This window comes from Chelonia mydas, chromosome 3 (genome assembly GCF_015237465.2).
Source record: "Chelonia mydas isolate rCheMyd1 chromosome 3, rCheMyd1.pri.v2, whole genome shotgun sequence".
NCBI lineage: Eukaryota > Metazoa > Chordata > Testudines > Cheloniidae > Chelonia > Chelonia mydas.
Window position 1 is genome coordinate 162,696,094 of NC_057851.1, and position 23,727 is coordinate 162,719,820.

Consider the following 23,727-nt stretch of genomic DNA (forward strand, 5'->3'; position numbering starts at 1 on the left):
ATATACATAGTTTTAAGATTTGTGAAACACTTTGGCAGATTTGAATGAAAGACAACAGGATAATAGTACATAGCAATGGAAAAGCGCCATCAGACCAAGCTGATTCTCTAGCAAAGGCTGAAGCAAGTTACCTGCTAAAGGAAGTAGCAAAATTAATTATTGCCCTGAATCTCATAGTAGTTCTCAGGCATCCAAAACATTGAAAGTGACTTTGGCAATCTGAAGTTAAGCATCCTTGCTGGTGGAGAATGGTACTGAGGAAGCAAGCTCTTCAAAAGGCTTCCATAGAATCATAGAATATCAGGGTTGGAAGGGACCTCAGGAGGTCATCTAGTCCAACCCCCTGCTGAAAGCAGGACTGATCCCCAATTAAATCATCCCAGCCAGGGCTTTGTCAAGCCCGACCTTAAAAACTTCTAAGGAAGGAGAGGTAACGCATTCCAGTGTTTCACTACCCTCCTAGTGAAAAAAGTTTTTCCTAATATCCAATCTAAATCTCCCCCATTGCAACTTGAGACCATTACTCCTTGTTCTGTCATCTGCTACCACTGAGAACAGTCTAGAGCCGTCCTCTTTGGAACCCCCTTTCAGGTAGTTGAAAGCAGCTATCAAATCCCATCTCATTCTTCTCTTCCGCAGACTAAACAATCCCAGTTCCTTCAGCCTCTCCTCATAACTCATGTGTTCCAGTCCCCTAATAATTTTTGTTGCCCTCCGCTGGACTCTTTCCAGTTTTTCCACATCCTTCTTGCAGTGTGGGGCCCAAAACTGGACACAGTACTCCAGATGAGGCCTCACCAATGTCCAATAGAGGGGAACGATCACGTCCCTCGATCTGTTGGCAATGCCCCTATGTATACATCCCAAAATGCCATTGGCCTTCTTGGCAACAAGGGCACACTGTTGACTCATATCCAGCTTCTCGTCCACTGTAACCCCTAGATCCTTTTCTGCAGAACTGCTGCTGAGCCATTCGGTCCCTAGTCTGTAGCGGTGCATTGGATTCTTCCGTCCTAAGTGCGGGACTCTGCACTTGTCCTTGTTGAACCTCATCAGATTTCTTTTGGCCCAATCCTCTGATTTGTCTAGGTCCCTCTGTATCCTATCCCTACCCTCCAGCGTATCTACCTCTCCTCCCAGTTTAGTGTCATCTGCAAACTTGCTGAGGGTGCAATCCACACCATCCTCCAGATCATTTATGAAGATATTGCTTATTGCCATCAAAAGGTTAATTTAAGGAACATTTAGTAAAAAACACAACAGGAGAAAATAATGTTTTTTTTTAAAAGGCAGGTTCAATTTTAGAGTCATCATCAACTCTGATAGTGTCCTAAGAGCTGTGCAAGTAACTTCCATGCACTTCAATATCCCTTTAATAGTATTCCTTGCAAAGCACTTAAACCTAGCTTCCCATTCTTCTCTCCATTTAAAAAAAGCAAAGATTTATATTAATTTATACCAGTCTATAAATATAATTTTAGCAGGACCATAATTATATTGAGCTTTTTGTCCATTACCCTTCACTTACTGTCCTGCTCTCTGAAGACAAGTGTCTTTATCATAACAGCCTGTAACTACTTTTACAAACCAGAGGGATTCAGCTCTTATTCTTACCAATTTTCAGTTTCAGAATAAGAATTTGTAGTTTAACTACACTTAAAGTTACCCAATTTTTACATTAAAATAATAAAATGCTTGTTTTGCACACTAGTAATTTATTTTAAAGGGCTATTTGCTCTTTATTCTTTTTTTTTTTTAAAGATTTCAGAGCAATCCCTCAAATCCCTTCATTGGTTTTCCAGTTTAACACATTTTGAAGATCCCTGCCTTTCCCAGTCTCTCCCTTATCACAAGCACAACCTATTCCTCTTATTACTCCCTTCATTTCTTGCTCTGAGCTTCACACCTTCTTTCAAGCTGCTTCCTCTCCTTTGCAAGCAAGACACACAAGCCCATACTAGTCACCTTTATACGCAAGCCACACTTTTTTCCCAGAGTCCCTCTTACAGTTGCAATGTCACTGTGTCCATCTAGCATCCCCCATAATGTAAGGGTTGTTCCATGTTTTACTTTATATGGACTGTAAATTCTTCCAAGTAGGAACTGTCTTAGAAGTGCTATGTACACTTTTTAATAGTACCAAAAGGTAATGTTCCAGTTCATAATCAATGTCATTTAAAGCTGAACAACTAAGACTGGAACTTTGTGTGCCTCCATATTCCATTTCTGTGCATCAGATTATTGAACCTAGAAACACTTTGTCCAGATCAGACCTTGCACTTTTAATTTTCCCATTCATTTTGAATAGTCGCTGTTTAGATTTCTTTATTAACTGAGAATAAACAATACAAAAGAAGAGCTGTAAAGTTATATTGTTTCCGAACAATGTAGGATACACTTTCTCTGCCAAACTTAATAAAGGTGTGCAATCATTTTATATTTCTTAAAAGTAACAAAATTAAGACAACCTGAAAATTAGTCGAGTTCATTTCCTGAACTAGTTATAAAAAGACAAAACCAGGAGATTAGTGGTATGGCAAAAACAAAATCTCCACTGAAATTAACACCATTGTATAATTTTATTTCTAATTATTAAAAAAATATAAGTGAATTTAGAAGATAATCACAGTATAAGGGCCCTAAAATTTCAGACCATTACAAGGTACATAAAAATAGAAGACACAGATTCCTTTAAAACTTTAATCCTTTGATTAAGCAGCAAGCATATCACTCTTCCAGGCAAAAACACTGTTTAAAAAACAAACTCCCACCCCCAAAACAAGACGTGCAAACTGTATGCACATATTCTGCAAAGCACACAATAAAAAGGACATTTTGCTATGTACATTTTTTGAGTACTACAACTGCTAAGGTTTCCCTCCTGTGTGCCACAGTGTACGTAAACTAAAGTACACTACACCCTTGCCCCCCAAATACAGCACCTTTGCCCAGTTACAGAATATTTAAACAGGATTAAATTGAATTACAATGTACTGAACAGTTGATAGCAGTCAGTGGTGTCCAACTGTACTGCAACACCCAACATTTTGCATACTGAAATTCTATTGACAATAGACAAGACAAAAATTAGCAAAGGTACAGTACACACACCAGGGAGACTTGATATCAATACTTAAAAAAATACTGAAAGATGCATTCTACTTAGGTAACAATTAAAATTAGATATTTATTTAAACAGTTATGTCAAAATGCACAAGACAGGGTTCTTGTCAGCCTGAAAGTCTGGAGGTCAGCCAGACTTCATGTAGTTGTTTGAGGGACCCTTTTGACCCCCAAAACAAAAGTTCCAATGATCACGAAGAACTCTTCATGGTTTTATAATGCTGCTTTTCTTTCTGGAACAGCCACTATCTAATGTCCATGTAGTGGCTGGGAATCTAATTTTGGTGTGAAAGAAAACCCCCAAAAGGGACTTCTGTACTTAGAGCTAAGAACATTAGCAGAGACAGATGTTTCAAAAAACAAAGTCTCCTAAATTTACCATTTCTGAAATGTGTTTTTATGTAGGGTTGACACCGTAACCATAATTAAGGCTACACGTCTGATTTTAATATTAAAGTTACAAATGTAGTAGGTAAAAGGCTTCTACAAGAACTTCCCTTTGCACAGATACAAGATTTCAGCAAAACTGTTAAACCGTAAAACATCAGGACAGTTGAACCACTGAATCTGTAGGAGACTGAGGATTGTAAATTCCAAATTCAAACTGAAGATCCAGTTTATTTTTAAGGCCAGTCTATATTAGGCCTAGAACAGAGAGTTATGAAATTACACTTAAAATATTCAAACACTGTTCCAGCTAAAAGAGCTTCTAGAACAGTGTGGTGGTCAATATGGGTGCAGGACACAGTGTTTTAAAAGCAAACACTTTTCCACAGCTTGACCCAGTCCACACTGGTTCCCAAACAATTTGATAACAGTAACTTTAAAAACACTTCCTTACCCAAGTTTCTGGCCTAAGTTTGTTTTCGGAGAACTGACAAACTTACAATTTCACATTTTACCTTTTTGTCACTGAAGACACAAATTATAATTTCAGATAATTTAGTTTCTCCAGTGAAGTCCCCCAACTCCTAACCAAAAAAATTTAGAAGGATCAATAAACACCAAATGCAGACCTGCATTACTATTTAATTGTTTTGTATTTGATTTAATACAACTAAAACAAACAAAAAAAAAACAACACAAACCCAGATGGGGGAAGGGAAAGCTGAGATAACCATTTAGCCTTCTCTGAAATTAGGTTGTTTCACATAGTCCCACCGTCATAACATTTGAGGACACATTCCCTGCTAATTGGCATTACCAGTATTTTAGTTAAAGCTTTAGGTAAAGAGCAATAATATAGAGTATGTAACTCTAGATATGACCATTTACAAAGGGATTAAAAACCACTGTACTGCAACTGTAAGTGTAATAAGTGGAGTAGTCACATTACAATAGTGGTCATTACTGGTGTTTTTCATCATCTCCTTGGACCTGGAAGTTGCTGGCACATCCACTTCCTACAATTTTGCACTAGGAAATCAGAAGCCTGGTATCAGAGGGTTTATAAGATTAGAACACATTGCTAGATTTAACACGTTTGGTACAACAGCTGAGCAGATCTTCAGATTACTCTTTCAAAAGGAGTATTTAATGAGAAAGTATTTTAAAGAAAGTAAAGTCTGTTTTGAGAAAGCTATAAAAAAAGTCTATAGTTTAAAAGTGCATGAAATACTTCTATTGTATATCTGAACTGCAGGCTAACTATTGATTCTTACACTCCTAACATAGGAAAACATAAAAATAATCCCCCACATTTATTTCTACTGTCAGTTAAGGAGTTGTCACAGTTCCTAAATCTGCCAGACTCTTTGCATTCCTGTACTAAGATGTTTCAATATAAAGAACTTTAATAAAATAAATAGAGTAAAAAAATCAGTTAAACAAAATCTTGGTGCACAGAACATTTATTTGCTAAAGAGATTAGCTTCCTTCGACAGTTATTTGTATGGATGAGGGCTGAACTGTAGGCATTGTTTTGCTGTACAAGTCTTCTGCACAGAAGATTCTTTTCTATAGATGGTCGTTCCTGTGGTTCCGCTGCTAAGATTATTAGCTTGCTTCTCTGTGTAAAACTGCTTCACAATACCTTGGAAGGCTTGCTCTTTTCTCCCCTTCATTATTTGAGAAAAGTGGACACTGATAAAATTTTATCGAAGGAGTTATGATAGTTCTGACCTATTTCACTTCTTTAGTGCAGAGTGGACTGTGATTCTGTCTGAATTCCAATAAGTGAGGGTGGCTGTTGGCCACTGACTGTGGATAATACCGGCCTTGGATTTAGACGAGGAGGCATAGAATTAGCTGGGCGGATAAGTGGTGGTGGGGGCTGGTTTAGGGTTGGTCTTGGCTGAATAAATCGAGCCTGTTGCTGAAGTGGTGGAGGCTGACGATGGAGAGCAGGAGCAGCCGGAAGTGTTGGACGAAGTAACGGAGGAGGCTGGTTCAAAGTTGCTACCGGGGTTGCTGGAGCAGATGCCTGTGCAGGAGGCGAAGGGCCTAAACCCTGAGTGATCTGTGTGGCTTGTCCCTACACAAAGACAAAATGGAATGTAAAAAGAGCCATACTGTCCAGAACAAAATGCAGTTTGGGTTGCCAGTGTCCACTATCTAAAAAGCACAAGCTTTTTTTGACATTGAAAAAACAAAAGTTACCGAGCATTTTAATTTCTAAATTGCTGAATAGCGCAACGAAAAAATAGAATATTGATGAAACAATACAGTTCTCTTTTCTAGAATCAGGTATCTTCCTTTTTTTAAATTTTCATTAACAGTAAATACAGTCATAAGAAATTCACTATTAGAGGCCCAGTCCTGTTCCCAATGAAGCTTATCAGATCAAGATCAGGCCTTCCAGTACACTAGTGTATCACAATCAGATTAACCTCACATTATATTTCACTGAATTAAATGCTATTCCTCAACTCATGCTTACTAATACGTGATACACAAAACACACCTCATCTTCTTCATCAGTGCTCTTTCCTGATGGCACATTAGAAGTATTTTTTGTGTCCTCCCCTAAAGTAGAAGCATCACCATTAGAAGCCAGGGTTCCTTGTTCAGCTTCCCATTCCTGCAACACCTCCTCTAAGTTAAACCGACGCCTGTAGTTTACAAAGAAGTTCTTCACTTGGCCAACAGTCTTGTTGCCAATTACATCTGCAATAGCTTGAAAATCTTTACCATATTTGCGTACACCTGAAAGGCAAAGTAAATAATACACCTGTGAAGGACCGGTCAAGCACAGCTATTTGTGAAGTATGTATACAAATATGGCCTTTGGGGCCTACAGCTAAGGGCTCACTTTAATTTTAAGAACCTCTCCATTAGAAGGCAGACTATAGTTTCCGTTTAAAATAAATAAATAAATAAAAACCAGACAAACCAAAAAGATTCCCAAAAGCCACACTGACACTTCCTTGCAAAGATAGCCTTGAAAGTATAAATTATTCACTAGGGTAAGGGTTTGTCACTGATTTTTCTAAAGATCCTGGTAATTGATAGGGCCCTCCCTACAGCCTCACACGGCTGGTCTCTGATGTGTGAAATAGACCATTTGATATTTTTGGAGGGGGAGAGAACAGTACTCTGTGAGCTTCAACTGATGGTTACAGGTCTTCTTTGTAGGCTTCCCCCAGCTAGCTGCATGCTAAGCTAGCTCCTTTCCCAAAAACCCATGTGGCATCTGACTGAAAGGAGCAGCAGAATTCAATAGCATGAGTCTACTGACTCAGCCCAAGGCAGAGCCAGGACATTAGAATTCTAATCCTGGCTCTGACACTTCCTTTGTGCCCTAAGGGGAACAGGCTAACAGCCTGTCATTTAGCTATTTATGAAATGGGGGAACAGCCCTCTGAATATAGGACAAATTGGCAGATATTCACTGGGCTTATTTGGGACAACTGCCCTTAAAAAAAAAAAAAAGTGTTGGCAAAATAGCTCTCAGCAAAAGCAGCTGAGACCCTAGGCTCCCAATGCAGGAGAATTGGAACAGTCCAACTCTTCTCCCTTCCATTCATTTTGATATCAGTCAGTTTGATTTGGGACTTATTTCTCAACTTACTTCTGGTCCTCCCCAAAATCTTAAGACTGCTTTTGGCACTAGTGGGTCAAAAAGAGTTAGTTATACCCGATTTTGTGGAAAAAATGTACTTGCCCACTCAAACACAATAAGGTTGGCTCTGTATGCTTCTCTCTCCCAACACAATATACTAGCACTGAAAAATTCCATCTGAAATTTTGATATGTCAGTTATCAAGGAATGGTAGATCAAATAAAAAAAATACATGTATTTTAAATACCTGAATCAGGCTGTCTCAAAGTAAAATATTGAAGTTTACCAGTTCTCCCTCAATTCAGTTTTCATTTTCTTAAAAACAAAGATATTTGAGTCTCTCCCCTTTAAATACATTAATGAGAACTGTTGAAGTTTCTCCTCTTTCCTGTTCTCAAGGGGAAAATCCTCATGTTCTCCTGCACTCTGAAGCTTTGCTTTTAGCTACTATACTAAAAACGACGTTTCTGATCACTCAAAGAGTCCAAGAGTTTTGTACCTTTCAGACTTCAGAGACAAGGCCTGCTTGCATTTTATAGCCTGGGATAAAAATTACTCTACAGTAATCCATAAACTGGAGACAGTTATATGATTTTTGCTTTCTGCTAGGGAACCTTTCATATGTCATGAGCAAAATAAGATTTGACTTATGTAATGTGGAAAATTGCTGATGACTTTACCCATTCAGAATCCATTATAATACTTAAAGGACATGCATTTTCTCCCCCAATAGCAGAAAATTATACGCCAGATGTAATACCTCATTTCAGAAAGGTAAAGTAAAGGATACAGAAGGAGAGTTATTTATTTCAAATTAGAAAATCTGAAATGTATGCTCCTAGTAACTTGAAAAAAATGACATGACTTTGCTCTTTCTACTTTTCTTTTTGAATAAGGGCTTCTAATATGCAGTGTCTTGTTCATCTGCAGTGAATGTACAAGAGAAAATTCAGTGCCAATAAATAGTTCAACTACAGCTGAAACTAAGTTGAAGCTTCCATTTTAACCATTAAGGGCCAAATAAAATTATGGCTGGTTCTGCATGTATGTACTAGTAAGCTCCTGCTCCCCCCGTAGAGATCTGCAGGGGGGAAAAAAAACCAATCTGGCTGCAGGGAGACAGGGTGTGCAAGAGGGAGCAGTAGGGTCTCTAAAGAAGGTAAGTCTGGGCAAGACAGTGTGCTCTGTGCACTGACAATGGCAAGGGATGAGAGAGAAAGACGAGCGATATAGCTACACCTTTTCAAAGTATGCTCCCTCCAGTACTCAGTCTTTTTGCCTGTCATAATAGAAGGCCAGGTCCACACTACCACTTACTTCAGTAGAACTTACATCGCTCAGGGGGGTGAATACACCACTCTCCTGAGCAACGTAAGTTATACCTACCTAACCGCCAGTGTGGACAGCGCTAGATCAGTGGGAGATATTCTCCTGCCAACATAGCTACCGCCTCTTGCAGAGGTGGATTTATTATGCCAATGGGAGAACTCTCTCCCGTCGGCATAGAGCATCTTCGTCAGACATAGTGCTTCTAGTACAAATGAGCTCTAACTCACACGGATGATTAGAAGACCCATTGTGACTTACTTAATGAATTCTGCAAATTGGTAAGTGAACAAAAGGATAACAAAATGAAATGCATTTCTCTCATTTGACCACTGAGGTTCAGGTTCCTTTTGGATTCCTTTTAGCATACTAGTAAGTATCCAATAGTGTTACTGAGATTGATTTATACAAGACTTCAGTACAGCACTCTTATCTTCATTGGGAGACACAGAAAACCTAACATACTGACAAAGTTCCTTTCAAGATAAATGTGTGCTACCAGCTTTCTAGGTCATATAACTGCAAACTGGTGCACAGACTACTCATCATTACAAAATCAAGTTTCAAACACTACCGTAAGTTACTTCCTAAAGCTTTCCTCCTCTCTGCCCAGAAGACTGATTAAGCTTGATAATTTGCCTACTCTTATAAAATGAAGCTCAAAATTAGAAGCTCTAGTCCCAGTCCGGAAGTCTACATGGCAATGAAACAGCCCTGCAGCCCAAGCCCGAGTTGGCTGGCATAGGCCAGCTGTGTGCTGTTCTTTGCTGTGTAGACATACCCTAAAAGGCAGCACATCCTTAGGAGTGAAGTTAAGCCATGATCTGCCACAGCACTTAGAGTTCAGCACCTGAGTATCCCCATTAAAACTAATGCTTTGCCAGATTGGGGCCTTAGTGCATGGCATGGCTAAGTAGTACTCAGCATATCACTGTACAGTCATTGGACTAGAACTGAAATTGTTGCAGACAATAGATTAGAAGGGCAATGGGAGTGGAGGCTCCAGCATGGCAGTGGGAAGCGCAGGCCACTGGCTGCACAGAGGTGAGGGATCACTCTGCAGGCCCCCGCCCCCTTTGGGATACGGAGTCGGCAGTGAGGCTGCACCCGATCCTGACACAGTGCAAGGGCAATGCCTGACCCAGAAACACTCTGGAACCCTGCCCTTTCATGCCAGCAGCAAGTGAGAGGGACAGAGTCTCACATGCAAGCCCAACCCTGCCACCTGATCCAGGTGTGGGGCAAGCAGGTTCAGCCCAGCAGGATCCAAGTGTGGAAGGATCCAGGTGTGGGGTGAGTGGGTTCTGTGTGGGGCAATTTGGGTGTGGGCAGCTTGGTGGGAGGCCCAGGTCTGGGTGTGGGGGAGGAATCTGGATGCACAGGGGCTCGTTGGAAAGTCAAGGTGCAGGGGGAACGCGACTCAGCAGGGGGATCTGGGTTCAGGGCGGCTAGGAGTCCGTGTGCAGCTCAGTGGGATGGGGCTTGGCAGGGTGGGTGAAGGGTCTAGATCAGTGGTTCCCAAACTTCAAAAACCCATGAACCCCTTTCACTAAAATGTCAAGTCTTGTGAACCCCACCCTAAAAATGATTATTTCCAGGGATTTTCTCCCTTACCTCAGCATAAATTATAAAAGCAATGATCTTGGAAATATAAAATGTGTTTTTAAGATATGATTATTACACACTATTTCTATTAGTTATCATTACAGTATTTTTATTACATTATGAAAACAGCAACACGCTTCCAAGATCTCACTTTTGTAGCTTGTATCAGTTTTGATTAAGCCTGTTATAAGACAAGGCTCCTATCAGAGGTGCCAGTAGAAAAAAAGAGGTACGGGGCACCTCTGGAAAAGTGGGGGGGCCCACAGGGGCAGCTGGGAAAAAAGGGAAGGGACCCGTGGAGGGTGGTCGTGCCGACACGAGGGCAGCATACGACCCTCATTGCCCCTCCATACTGGCACCTCTGGCTCCTATGTTTCATCAAGGAGTATCAGATGTGAAACAGCATGAAGCCAACTCAGGTATTTAAGAAGCCAAAGAGTTCCTTCTACACAAGCATTCAGGTCTTGAGCAGTCCAGGCAAACAGAGAAAGCTTAAACTTGTTCTTCATGATAATTTAAGAACAACATAAGCAGCCTATTCAATTTTAAAAACAGCAAAAAATATCCACCTCCCTTTCTATTTCGTATAAGGAGTCTTGAAGTTTAAATCGCCTCAGTGTGATAGATATGCTTGCTTTGATCTGCTTAGCTCTTGGAAGTCCCCAAGGGCTGATGGCCCCGTGCTGCCCGGGGTCCCTATGGACGGGTCTGTCCACCATTAGGGGAAAAAATTCCCTAAGAAGCCCCTGTAACATTTTGTGAACTCCCAGGGGAACCACTGGTCTAGATGCATGGGGGTTGGACGGATGGGGGAGCAGCTTGCTGTACAGTGACCTCTTCCCCCGCATCTGGGGAGCAATGGGGGCAGGGAGCAGGGCTGAGTTGGACCCAGCGCCAGGAGCAGCTGATGCAGGGGAAGAATAAGTCTTGTTCCCCCACAGGACTAGCAGCTGGAGTTTGGCGCATGGTAGAAGCCACCGGCCAGGTGTCACCAGGCCTGCCCCTTTCTGGCTCCAGGCACATCGTGATAGCAAGCGAGAGGGACAGAGTCTTGTACGCACGCCCAGTCCCAGCCCCTGAGGTGGTGATTTACATCTTCCCTGGCTGCTCCCGATGCCCAAACCAGACGGCCTGTTAATCAATTATTCTGCAGGGAAAGAGTAAAATCTGTAGGGGACATGAATTCTGCTCTTGCACAGAATTCCCCCTTTAGTCCCAGAGCCAATATGCCAGTGATGCCTTATCTTTTCCCATCATGCCCCCCCGACAAGTAATGGAATCTGTCCACATTCCCCCTCCATTACTGTACAGTTGGCCCAGCAGCAGAGCTTGGGCTGACGGCAGAGCTGGGGGTAGAGGGCTGGATGGTGCTTCCTCCCAGTCCCCCATGAGAGCTGGCCTGGGCCCTGCCACATGCCCCCCCCCGCGAATGTTCCTTGGCGCCTAAGGGGGCGCGCCCCACAGTTTGAGGGCCACTGCAGTATACAGAGTAAAACATTCAGAAAGATAGTTTGCAGTGACCTTATTTGGGTCATATTTCCTAAGCATGGAATAGTTCTCATACTTTACGTACTTGCAGCAACTTGATTTCAGAAAGTTAGTGTCACGACAATACAACTCTTCAAGTTAGTGTCATGCCCCCATCATGCTCCATCAAATGTAATGGGTTCTGTACTTGCAAACAGTCGTTTGATTTAAGTTTTTGCAGACCACATGGTATGAAAAATGACTGAGCATGAACAAAGCTATGTTTTTCCTTAGCCATTTCAAAACGATGTTCACCAAAAAATATGAGGACTTATTCAAAATAACCAATTCGGTAGTAGAAAGCAAGCACTAAAACAGTTTATTTCTTTTATACGCAACCAGTAGAGACCATTCAACTTTTGAAAGAATCCTAACTTTCGAAGCAGAGTCAGCATACTAAAAGTTGTTGAATACTGAATGGTCAGTAACTTATACATTATGATAGTCTAACAGAACATGGGGCAAGTTATACTAATTAGTCTAAGCATTATTTTAAAGCAGGTAAACAATGTACAGCAGAGGTTCTCAAACTGTGGTCCGCGGACCACTTCCATTCAGGTGGTCCATGGATAATTCCCTCTAAGGTGCGCGCCTGGGTGGCCGCACATGAAAAAATGACGGGCCACCCACCTAATTAGCGGAGCCGTGCAGGTGTGGCTCCACTAATTAGGTGCCTGGCCCCTGGAGAAGATGCAAATGTAAGGTAAGGTGGTGGCCTTGGGGGGAAAAGGGGTATGTGGGAAGAGGGGGTGGGGGGGAAATAGGGACATGCAGGGCCAGAGAAAGAGGTGACTTTCCCCAGCTCCAGGGCTGCGGCTGCTGGGGAGACACCCTCCTTCCTTCCCAGCCCCAGTTCGGGGACTGCCGCGGTGGGGAAGAGAGGGAGAGACCGTCCTCCTTCCCAGCCCCAGCTCGGTGGCCGCCGCAGCCGGGGAGACCCCCATCCTTCCCAGCCCGGGAACTGCCGCAGCAGGGGAGAGAGGGCACATCCATCGCATTAGAAAGGTAAGACTACTGATATTGAAATATGAATTGCATGCTTTTATTTGTAGAACAAAAAAACAATTAAGGGTTTTTTTTAATATAGAACTTTTATCCAAAATGCTTTACAATAGTTAGCCAATGGTACAAACAACATTTGGAAAGATCATTAAGTGGTCCGCTGAGACCCTCAGCAATTTTCAAGTGGTCCGTGGAAAAAAAAAAAAGTTTGAGAACCACTGACGTAGAGAACTAGCTCGATTACTTCACTGAAGTAATATTGAGCTGATGTATAGTATCAGAAAATACAAGAGATGCAACTTATCACACTTTGAAGTTAATACACTGAGTTTCATTTTTATGTTTATATTTCCATCTGAATGCTTTTTCTGGACTGTGCAGTGCACTGTTTTAACAAGACAATAATCTGAGCGTTTTCATGCTTAGATAAGAGATTACTGCATGTTAACTGTACCCAATATCCTGTTGGTAAAGTGCACTGCTAGCCACTAAGAAAATGTGTTAGTACAGCATCTGTCTCCAGCCTCAAACTTTCACAGCAGGATGTTGGATGGGAAGACTGTGTCTTGTCTCTTCATGCCTAGTTAAAGGTGACCTGCAAACGAAAGAAATTGGGCTTCTGCCTTTTTGCTTCTTTTTGGATGTATAAAGGCAGCCTGAAATATATTTTTTCCCCTACTTGTTTCCTACTTTATTTCACGTCTGTTTGGGCTAGAAGACCAGGAAGAAGAATTAGTGTCTTGTGATGGTGTAATTTATATATTAAGAGAAGGGATTTTTAGTCAGATTGCTTAGAACACCAGTAGGCTTAAAAAAAAAAAATTAACACCCATTTAACTTCAATGACTAAACTCTGAATCTACTCAATGTTTAGCATATACCACTCACACCCCTCCAATTAAAGGAAGAGTTTACAACAACATCATATGCGTTCCATTAGTCTTCCAACAAAGCCAGAGACTCTACATTCCCAACATTTCTAAGAGGGGGAAAAAAAAAAAAAAAAAAAAAAAAAAAAAAAAAATGAGCAAACCTCACTCCCCAGCTACCTTTAAAAAATAAAAATAAAAAGGGAAAACAAAGCATCTTCTCAGGTGTTCTTTATACATAAAGCAGAAAAAGGGCACAGGCCAATTTTAAAGAAATCTGCAGGTCACTTAAGATTTTTAATAGTTATTGGTCATTACTACTTTTCTGTGACATACCTTGTACTGCAAGAAGCTGCTCTTCTGTAGTCCAACGGGCATTGATTTTCTGATTCAACTATTAAAATTAGAGAAATTGCACACTAGGGTTATTAAAGCACATTCCAAACCCATTGTAAAATATCTGAAAGTCATAAAAGCACGTATTTTAATGCCTGAATTTCTTTGATAGTTTTCCCTGTTTGCAGTAAGGTGCAATCAAAGACTTAGTTGTCACAGAGTAATAATCATTTTCATGAAGGTAAAAACATTTAGTTAGTTTACTGTTTAAAATTAAATTGCATTATCAGAACATAATTTCTAAATTATTTTGCATTTTCAAGCAATGCACTCACCATTAAAAGAGTAGCTTCAGTAATTGAAAAACAAAAAAAACCCCACCCCAATGCTTGTGACATGTTGGTGAAAGTAGCAACTAATTAGCTGACAGTTTCACCAGAAAAGCTGGTTTGTAATGGCACATGATCCAGCTCCCTAGCTTTATGTATAATCATGCTAACCTTGCTGCCTCTGTTGTCCCTCTACCCACTCACCTCCCATTTAAAAGATTGAGGAAAGGCACTGTGCAGCAGCAAACGACTCAAACTATACAATAATGTATCTTCCCACCAATCCAAGTGCAATGCCACACATTCTAGCACATTATATTAATTTACCTCAGGAGGTTTGAATTCTTCAATCCCACCTTCCATTTTTTGTTTCAGTGCACTGTTTACTTGCTTAGCATTTTGAACCTTGGTTTAAAAAAAAAAAAAAAAAAGTTTATCAGCTCCACAAACAAAGTTGATCACTTTGTACAAACATCTCCACTAGGATTCCCACAAGTATTGCCTCTTAAATTACAGAAGTAAACATTATGGTTTAATGCTTCTCTACTTTTAACTGCTGCTTCACAGACAAATCATATTTTACCCTGGAGAGTGAATGAGAGAGACACAACTAAGACAGTGTTCTTTGAAAGGCTGGTTAAAATTTGTCCACCAGGATATGACAAACCAGGAGGAAGACAAAAGCTAATTTTCAAAAAATTACACATCTGTATAGAATAAGGAATATTTCAGGATACTACAAACATCTTTTCATTTGCCGCTCTTACATTTTTACTGAGTGAGAGAAATTCTATACGTAAATCGTTTCTTAGAAGGCTAGGTTCTCTCCTTCCCCAACAGAACTCTAAAAAGTGATGAGATATTTCTAGTTACTTTCTTGTTGCAGACTGCTTTTTACTGGTTTTGCTGGCTTCAGGTTATGATCTCCCGATATAGTTCATTTTGGATTTATTTTGACACATTTAAATTAGAGATTAATTTTTGTTTACAAAGGTGTACTTTCTAACTCACACTTGCACATTACTATTAAATTAAAATGTGCTGACGCAATGCACAGATGAATGCATATATGAGAAAATGGATTTGCAAGGCTGGTTTGACAGCATGCAAGGGTTTGAATGCATGGGAAGGCATTGAGTATAGAGAAAAACTCTGTTGCACTCAGTCTAGGCAAAGAAAGAGCTGCACACTTCCAGCATTTTAAACAGAAATACATCTGGATCCATGATTTTTCCAATGTTTCCCCCATCCTATACACACACTAAAAAAGTTATAATACATGATAAATAAACAGATAACTTCCACCCCTATTAGATTTTATTCAGTTTAAAATCAGATAAGATGTTAAAATACAAAAAATTCTATTTCCCTTCAACATAGAAATTAAGAAGCTGTTGGGAGGATTACCCCTTTACAAGAATTAAATGTACATGTGTTTTTAGAAAGAGGTAGTCCCACAAAATTATATCCTCAATAGTGGGCAAGGGTAGCATTAAAACAGGAGAGGCTATTTTCTAACTTCCAACCTGTTATCAGTGTAGAATTAACAAGTATAGGAACAATCAATTTAACAAGACACTTGTGTTGAAGCAACAGACCCATGATTTCAGAAACCCCATAAAGAGATGGATTAGGACAATGGTTCTCAACCTGTGGCCCATTCAGCACATAGCTGTGGCCCGTGTGACATCCTCAGGGCCAGACTGATAGTGTGTGTGTGTGTGTATATGTATATGTGTGTGTGTGTGTGTGTGTGTGGATGTGGCCCACATAACACAGAGCTGCGTATGCAGCCCACAATGGTAAATAGGTTGAGAACCACTTGATTAGAAAAATACACATAGTCTCAGGAATTCACAGCAAAACAAAACAAGACAGATGACCCAAAGTACCTGGCGCTTCAATGAGATTAACTCCATGTCCAGCTGTCTAAGAATTGTGTTGGCTGCATTGGGGCTACAGGAAACTGCTACCACATCTTCCTGGGTCAGATACATGCCCTTAGGTGGACGACATTTAGAACGCTGCGAGTGATGGCGATGCTGTAAGCTCTGATACTCTCTTCTACCCAGCCCTATTTTACTGGTCTGAACAGGTTGTTCATTATTGCCCTTAAAAGTTAGAAGAGGTAGGTGGATTAAAGTACACAGCTTTTGAATACTATGCAAGCATGTTTTACAAACAGCTTAATCAAAAAAGAAAACTAGGCCATTTCTACAGCTACCCAAAAAGGGCATTAAAGCCTTAAATTAGAGTTATGCTCCCAAGTCAGTTGTTGGCTAGGTCAGTCGTCAACCTTTAACATATTCCTAACCTCTAACGCTTTAAATAAAAGTTACAGGTTATAAAATATGTTTTACATAAATCTAAGCTCCTTAGCGTCAATATATTCTACATTAAAAAAAAATTAAGGTTGCAAAGTGAAGCACTAGAACTGGTTAAAAAAAAAATCATCAAAAATATTGTCTTGTTGAAACTGAAATGTTTCACAGGAAGATTTCTCAGTCCAGAATGGACTCCGCTCAAAATATGAGAGAAACAAAGAGAGAGACACTCTTCAGCCTGGTGGTTAGGGTCCAGGTTCAAGTCCTCTGCTCGGAATTGAGAACAGGTTACTCTGAATGCATTCTAATGCAGAAGGAACACATTTTGAAACATTTAATTATTTCATGAAATGGAACTGTTTTCCGGACAGCCCTACCAAATGCCAGAATTAAGGTTGCCTGTGCAACCCTAATTCCCCCACCCTCACCCTTTTTATGTATGCATTATTACACAGCCTTTAATAACATGATCACATACTGTTTTTCCTACACGACCTCAGCTTCATTCAGTCCACAGGATTTTGTCCCCATTGTTCAGTGTGTGGCTCTAGACCTTATTTACAGCATACTATTCAACTCTTACACAAAATACAATTAATTTAAAGTATAAAGTAATTTCCTTATAGCTTTTCTAAAGTACTCATATATACAGTTTATATATTAGGTCTTGGATATATATAGTATTCAAGATCTTCAAACACATTAATTTATCTTCACAAAATTCCTGAGAGATGGGGCATTATCCCCATTTTACAGATGGGGCATAAAGTCCAAAAAAATCCATTAATTTCAGGTGCCAATTTGAGATGCTTAGGACCTGATTTTTTGCCGTATTTTGCATTTTATAGCACTTGAAATATTATAATGCAGTCAATGCACATCTGCAAATCAGGGTCTAGGGCCTCAAGTCAGAAAAAGAGGAACACATAATTAGGGAGCATCTCTGAAAAGTTTGGTTTAAGGGATTTGCTCATCATCACACAGGATCTGTGGGGCAGAGGCAGGGATAGAATCCAAATCTCCAGGGCAGCATTCAACTGTCTTAATAATGAAACTATCCTTTCTATTCCTGCAACCCCCTAACTCATGCACTATACACTTTTCAGTTTCTACAACAAATGAAGCAGGGGTCCTACAGACAACAGCTTTCTTTACTACACAACTCTGATTCATTTCCAAAGCAGGTGCATCTGGCACACTGATGGAATGAGGCAGAGTTCCTGTGGAAAAAACAGTATGTGATCATGTAACTGAAGTCTAACAATGCATATGCACAAGAGGGCTGAATTAGGGTTGCATGAGCAATCCTAATTCTGGCATTTCCTCACTTGTGAGTGCTTGGCTTTTGCAAGTTTAATAATGTTCTTTTGAATAGTCTGCAATTTCCTAGGTTTTAAAGAAACTGAAAATATAAAAAAACAAAAACAAAAAACCCATTATCAAACTGATACCCCATGGTTCATCAGCGGGGTAGAACCTTCTGATCCATCACAGAGACCTCTGCCACCTAAACTAACTGAGTAACTGACCGTAGTGATAGGTTGTCCTCCTGTATTCCTCCTGGGGGCATTCTGCACAAAGCAGAATTTTGCAGAAATTAACATTGTGTGTGCGCATGTGTGCACAGAATTTCCTTTCCCCCACAGAAATGGGCTGCAGTACTGCTGGCTCCCACATAGAAGACACTGCTGGGGGCAGGGGGAGGGAGCTAGAGGGTTCCCGGCAGCTGCAGTTCCCAGCATGCCCTGAGGGAAGGAGAGGGTGGAGCACAGGAAATGCCATGCAAGCCTAGGACTAAGCATCACACGGTTTCTCCCTCTGGATCCCTGCTCTTGGAGGGAGGGAGGGAGGTGGGTGTCTGGGCTGGGGGTGCCGTGGCTGGGCTGAGGGAGGGAAATCTGGGCTGGGGGGCCCTGTGGCTGGGCTGTGGGGGGAGGGGTTGTGGGTGTCCGGCCACCCCGGCTGGGCTTGGGGGTGGGGGTGAGCGGGGGAAGAGAGGGGAAGCGGGCAGAGAAACAGGAACTAGGTTGTCATAGGGGTTTCTTTAACTCTACTCCTGGGGGGAATTTATGTCTGTGTCTGTATTGTTACAGACATACTTGCTGACAGGTATTTTGAAATAAATTACCAAACTAATTAGGGCTGTCAAGCGATTAAAAACATTAATCGCGATTAATTGTGCAAGAAAATTAATCGCAATTTATCACACGATTAATCGCGCTGTTAAACAATAGGATACCATTTGTTTAAATAGTTTTGGATGTTTTCTACATTTTCTAATATATTGATTTCAATTGCAACACAGAATACAAAGTGTACAGTGCTTACTTTATATTTATTTTTGATTATAAATATTTGCACTGTAAAATACAAAAAATAGTATTTCAATTCACCTAATACAAGTACAGTAATGCAATCTCTTTATCATGAAAGCTGAACTTAAATATGTATAATTATGTACAAAAATAACTGCATTCAAAAATAAAACATTGTAAAACTTCAGAGTCTACAAGTCCACTCAGTCTTACTTCTTGCTCAGCCAATCACTCAGACAAAAGTTTGTTTACATTTTCAGGAGATAATGCTGCCCACTTCTTGTTTACAATATCACCTGAAAGTAAGAACAGGCGTTCACATGACACTATTGCCAGATGCACTAAAGATTCATATGTCCCTTCATGCTTCAAACACCATTCCAGAGGACGTGTCCATGCTGATGACGGATTCTGCTCAATAATAATCCAGAGCAGAGCAGACTGATGCATGTTCATTTTCATCATCATGAGTCAAATTAACCAGTAGAAGGTTAATTTTCTTTTTTGTTGGTTCGGGTTCTGTAGTTCCCACGTCGGAGCGTTGCTCTTTTAAGACTTGTGAAAGCATGCTCAGCACCTCGTCCCTCTCAGATTTTGGAAGGCACTTCAGATTCTTAAACTTTGACTCAAATGATGTAGCTATTTTTGGAAATCTCATATTGGTACCTTCTTTGCATTTTGTCAAATCTGCAGTGAAAGTGTTCTTAAAATGAACAACATGTGCTGCGTCATCATCCGAGACTACTGTAACATGAAATATATGGCAGAATGCAGGTAAAACAGAGCAGGGGACATACAATTCTCCCCAAAGGAATTCAGTCACAAATTTAATTAATGCATTATTTTTTTAATGAGCATCATCAGCATGGAAGCATGTATTCTGGAATGGTGGCCGAAGCATGAAGGGGCCTACGAATGTTTAGCCTATCTGGCACGTAAAGGCCTTGCAATGACGGGTACAAAAGTGCCATGTGAATGCCTGTTCTCACTTTCAGGTGACACTGTAAACAAGAAGCGGGCAGCATTATCTCCCGTAAATGTAAACAAACTTGTTTGTCTTAGCGAATGGCTGAACAAGAAGTAGGACTGAGTGGACTTGTAGGCTCTAAAGTATTACACTGTTTTGCTTTTAGTGCAGTTATGTAACAAAAAAAAAAAAATCTATATTTGTAAGTTGCACTTTCACAATAAAGAGATTGCACTACAGCACTTGTACGAGGTGAACTGAAAAACACTTTCTTTTGTTTGCCATTGTTAGGGTGGAAATATTTGTAATAAAAAATATAAAGTGAGCAGTCTACTTTGTAAACTGTGTTGTAACTGAAATCGATATATTTGAAAATGTAGAAAACATCCAAAAATATTTAATAAATTTCAATTGGTGTTCTACTGTTTAACAGTGCAATTAAAACTGCGATTAATCTTTTTAGTTGCAATGAATTTTTTTGAGTTAATCGCGTGAATTAAGTGTGATTAATCGACAGCCCTAAAAATAATTGAAACTGGCATGATTATGTAGTGTTATTTGGACAAATAAAATTTGCAGAATTTTAAAATATTGTGTGCAGACTTTTTAATTTTTTGGCACAGAATGCCCCCAGGAGTACCTGTACGTGAGCAAACATTGGAAGGGAATGAGACCCACTGTCAGATATTTGCTGACATCAGAGAATTGGTAAAATTCAAGAAACTCAGGTTTCGTTTTGGGGGAGGGCGGGGGAGGAAATGTTCTAGAAGGCACAGACTTCTGCCCCTTTCCCCCAAAGCCTGACCTCTTCTGCCCAGTAACCTACCCCTGTTCTAGTCCATTCTCTTGGCCCATCCCTGGCTCCTTGTCCCAGTCCCATTCTCCTTGTCTACCCAGCCCCAGTTTCCGTTCCTCATGCTTCTCATCCGAGTCCCACTGCCAGCACCTTCTGGGATCCTTGACCAATCTGTCTCTCCTCCCACATTGGCTCCCAGTCCCAGTTTCTCTCTCCAGGATCCTAGCTAATTTTAGTCCCCTGCATCCCTGGCTCCTTGTCCAAGTCTCTTTGTCCAGGCAGTTCCAATTCTCCCTCTACACACCAGTTCCATGTTAGATCTCAGTGCCTGCTCTCCCACCAGCTCCCAGTTTTCATGCTTATCTAAGCAGTCAGTCCCAGACTTCCCCCTCCAACGTCCAGTCATGTTTCCCATCCCACCCTCAAGTCTTAGTCTCATTGGACTCCTTGCCCCAATCTATTCCTTTCCCTCCCCTTGTGCTACTTTTTTCCCCTTTGCATTGAAGTCAGATGGATTCCTTCTCCTTGCTGCCCGAGTGCCACTGCGTGCATGTGTGTCACTGAGCGCACAGAAAAAAGAATTTTTCCCTGTTCTCATTTCCAGTGCCCAGAAGCAGCCAGTGCAGGGAAAGTGCCTCTGAGCGCCCACGGCCCTGGGCTAAAGCACGCTCAGTCACTCAGTGTGGATGGTGCAATCTGCTCAGCACTAGAAGCTGAGGGAGAGGCTCAGGCACGCTAAGGATACACTCTTTGGCTGTTAGTTCTAGCAAGTAAGTCACTGAGCCTCTGTACAAGTACTCAGTTTAACTTTTCAGTTGTTCAAAGGCTTACAACTTTGCCAATGTGCATGGAATTTCAGAGGGGCAACAAAAACCATCAGCTGCATAGGAGCACGTAGGACCACATTTTTAAAGATATTTTGGTGTTGCTGTGCTCAGCATTGCTAGTCTGATTTAAGAGCCTAAATCTCATTTTCAAAAGGGAGTTAGACACATAGCAGTCTAAATTTCATCACACTGAGCATAGCAACACCTAAATACCTTTACAAATCTGGGCCTAAAGCTTTTTTTTTTTTTTCCTTTAAAGTTTGCTCTGCCCATGTTAAAAAAAAAAACCCACAATGTATTACTCCCTAGCCTCATTTTCTAAAACAGCCGAACCATTCTGGCTGAAAATTTTCCAAAAGCCTAAAGCAAAGACCCTGGGTTTTTTTTGCCTTCATCTGCAGCATGGGCCATGGGTCCCTTGCACGTTTAAACTGGTGTAAATGGTGGTTTCTCTGTAGCTTGACGTCCCTCAAATCATGATTTAAAGACTTCAGTAACTCAGCCAGTGGTTATGCATCTATTACAGGAGTGGGCAGGTGAGGTTCTGTGGCCTGCAATATACAGGAGGTGACTAGATGATCATGATGGTCCCTTCTGGCCTGAAAGTCTATGAAAGCATCAGCCATGCCATCAGCCAACTATAATTATATGCAAAAAACGAAGTTAAAAGAACCCAGTGTTAAAGTTGCAGAGTCAGGCAGTCAAGGAAGTGCAAAAATTAAGGTTTCTTCCTGGCAGTACCTCCTAACTTTTGAGTGCTTCACTCTGCAACCTAATGACTGTTCTTTTAACTCTGTGTTTAATATATACTTACACTTCTCTATGAGCTTAGTTACAGATTATTAAATTAATTCCTGAATTGCTCCACAGGTTCTGGGGGGAAAAAGAAACAACTCAACCTTTCTCAAATCAACTTACCTACTTCATCATTTATAGAACTCTCACTGTTCACTTTCTGTTTTCTGCCATCCCATATTGCCATCCACATACTGTATTTGTTCCTTCTCTTCCTCCGTTCCCCTATAACTCTAATATACATTTCCCCCTGAAGTTTCTATGGGCTTGTCTTCACTACCAGGGAGATCGATGCTCGATTTAGAAGGTCTAGTAAAGATCCACTAAATCAACGGCAGCGTGCTCTCCAGTTGACCCTGGTACTCCAGCTCTCCAAGAAGAGTAAGGTAAGTCGATGGGAGAGCATCTCCCGTCAACGCAGCGCAGTGAAGACACCACGGTAGGTTGACGTAGGCTATGACAACTCTAGCTATGTTATTCACATAGCTGGAGTAGCGTAATTTAGGTCGATTTACCCCAGTAGTGAAGACGAGCCCTATTTTGCGATGTTGTGTACCTTCCTCTCTCCACAACAGGATGTTTCATTCTGCCTTAGTGGGCTCATGGAAATTTTGTACTAGATATATGCTCTAGAATAGATCAAAGCCAGAGTTTTTTTAAAAAGAATCTATACATCATTTGATGTCTCTACTTTTCATTTTTGAAGCAACAGCCATAGCTTACCTGTAGACTACTAAAAATTATGATTTTTGTTTTAGAAAAATATAGGATTTTACTACTTGGCTTAATTTTGCTTAGAAAGTCAAGATATGTAAGAACTAGAAACATCAGACCACAAAATAAATCTTGATTTAGGTCTAAAACTTATTAGTCTATCTGGCCAGTCTCTACAAACTTTTTAGTTATTCTTTAACTCTTTAATTTTATTCTGTATCATATTTAATGGTTCAAATACAGTAAATCATGAAAGCAAATTGGGCAATTCTTTAAAAGTAGCTTGTCCTCTTTTTGGGTTGCTGAATCCAAAAGAAAGGACATTAGAGCATTCCCCCATTAGGAAGGGAGGAACAAGAGGCAGAAAGACTCTCCACTGGATTTGTGCCATACCAATTCCAAGAAATGTTGAAGGACACACAAGACAGTGGCAAAACTGAGACTAAGATCTGTATCTTTGGACTCCCAGTCCAATACCCTATCCGCTTGACCATTCTATGTTCCAGCTTTCTTTTGGCAGAGATACAAAGTTTATTAGCAGTGCTATTCCTTCAGTGTCTTTGAAAGGACCCTTGCTAATTTGTGTTTTTCTCCCCCACACTCAAAATATATATATATTTTTTAAACCAGCACATTTTCTAATATGTAGAAATGTTTTCTCTCTCCTGTGGTATGGAAGACCCAAAATGTGCTAAGGTAACTAAGGAAACTTACTACATACAAAGTTCTGTAAACATGAATAGTTTTTCCCATAGTTTTTCAGTTTTAATAACCTTTAGAGTCTTATTTGCAAGAACAGAAGGTAAAGGGACACCACACTTCTGACTTAAAGTAAAGTTTTTAAAGATTAAAGATACTTTTAGAGATACCAA

General features: G+C 40.6%; 1 protein-coding gene across 13 annotated transcripts in view; it reads right to left on the minus strand.

Moving 5' to 3' along the window:
- Window positions 1–2,560: 2,560 nt before the first annotated feature.
- RCOR3 (REST corepressor 3) overlaps window positions 2,561–23,727 on the minus strand; it is a 36,482-nt gene continuing 15,315 nt past the window's right edge. For 9 of the 13 annotated variants that reach the window (XM_043543696.1, XM_037895762.2, XM_037895761.2 and 6 more), the window contains 5 exons: window positions 16,010–16,228; window positions 14,445–14,522; window positions 13,789–13,846; window positions 6,026–6,267; window positions 2,561–5,596 (listed from right to left, as the gene is read on the minus strand). In XM_043543696.1, coding sequence (XP_043399631.1) covers window positions 5,258–5,596; window positions 6,026–6,267; window positions 13,789–13,846; window positions 14,445–14,522; window positions 16,010–16,228 — 936 coding nt within the window. In that variant the 3' untranslated portion in view covers window positions 2,561–5,257. The remainder of the gene's footprint in view (window positions 5,597–6,025; window positions 6,268–13,788; window positions 13,847–14,444; window positions 14,523–16,009; window positions 16,229–23,727) is intronic. The other 4 variants (XM_037895768.2, XM_037895767.2, XM_043543700.1 and 1 more) reach the window with 2 other exon arrangements.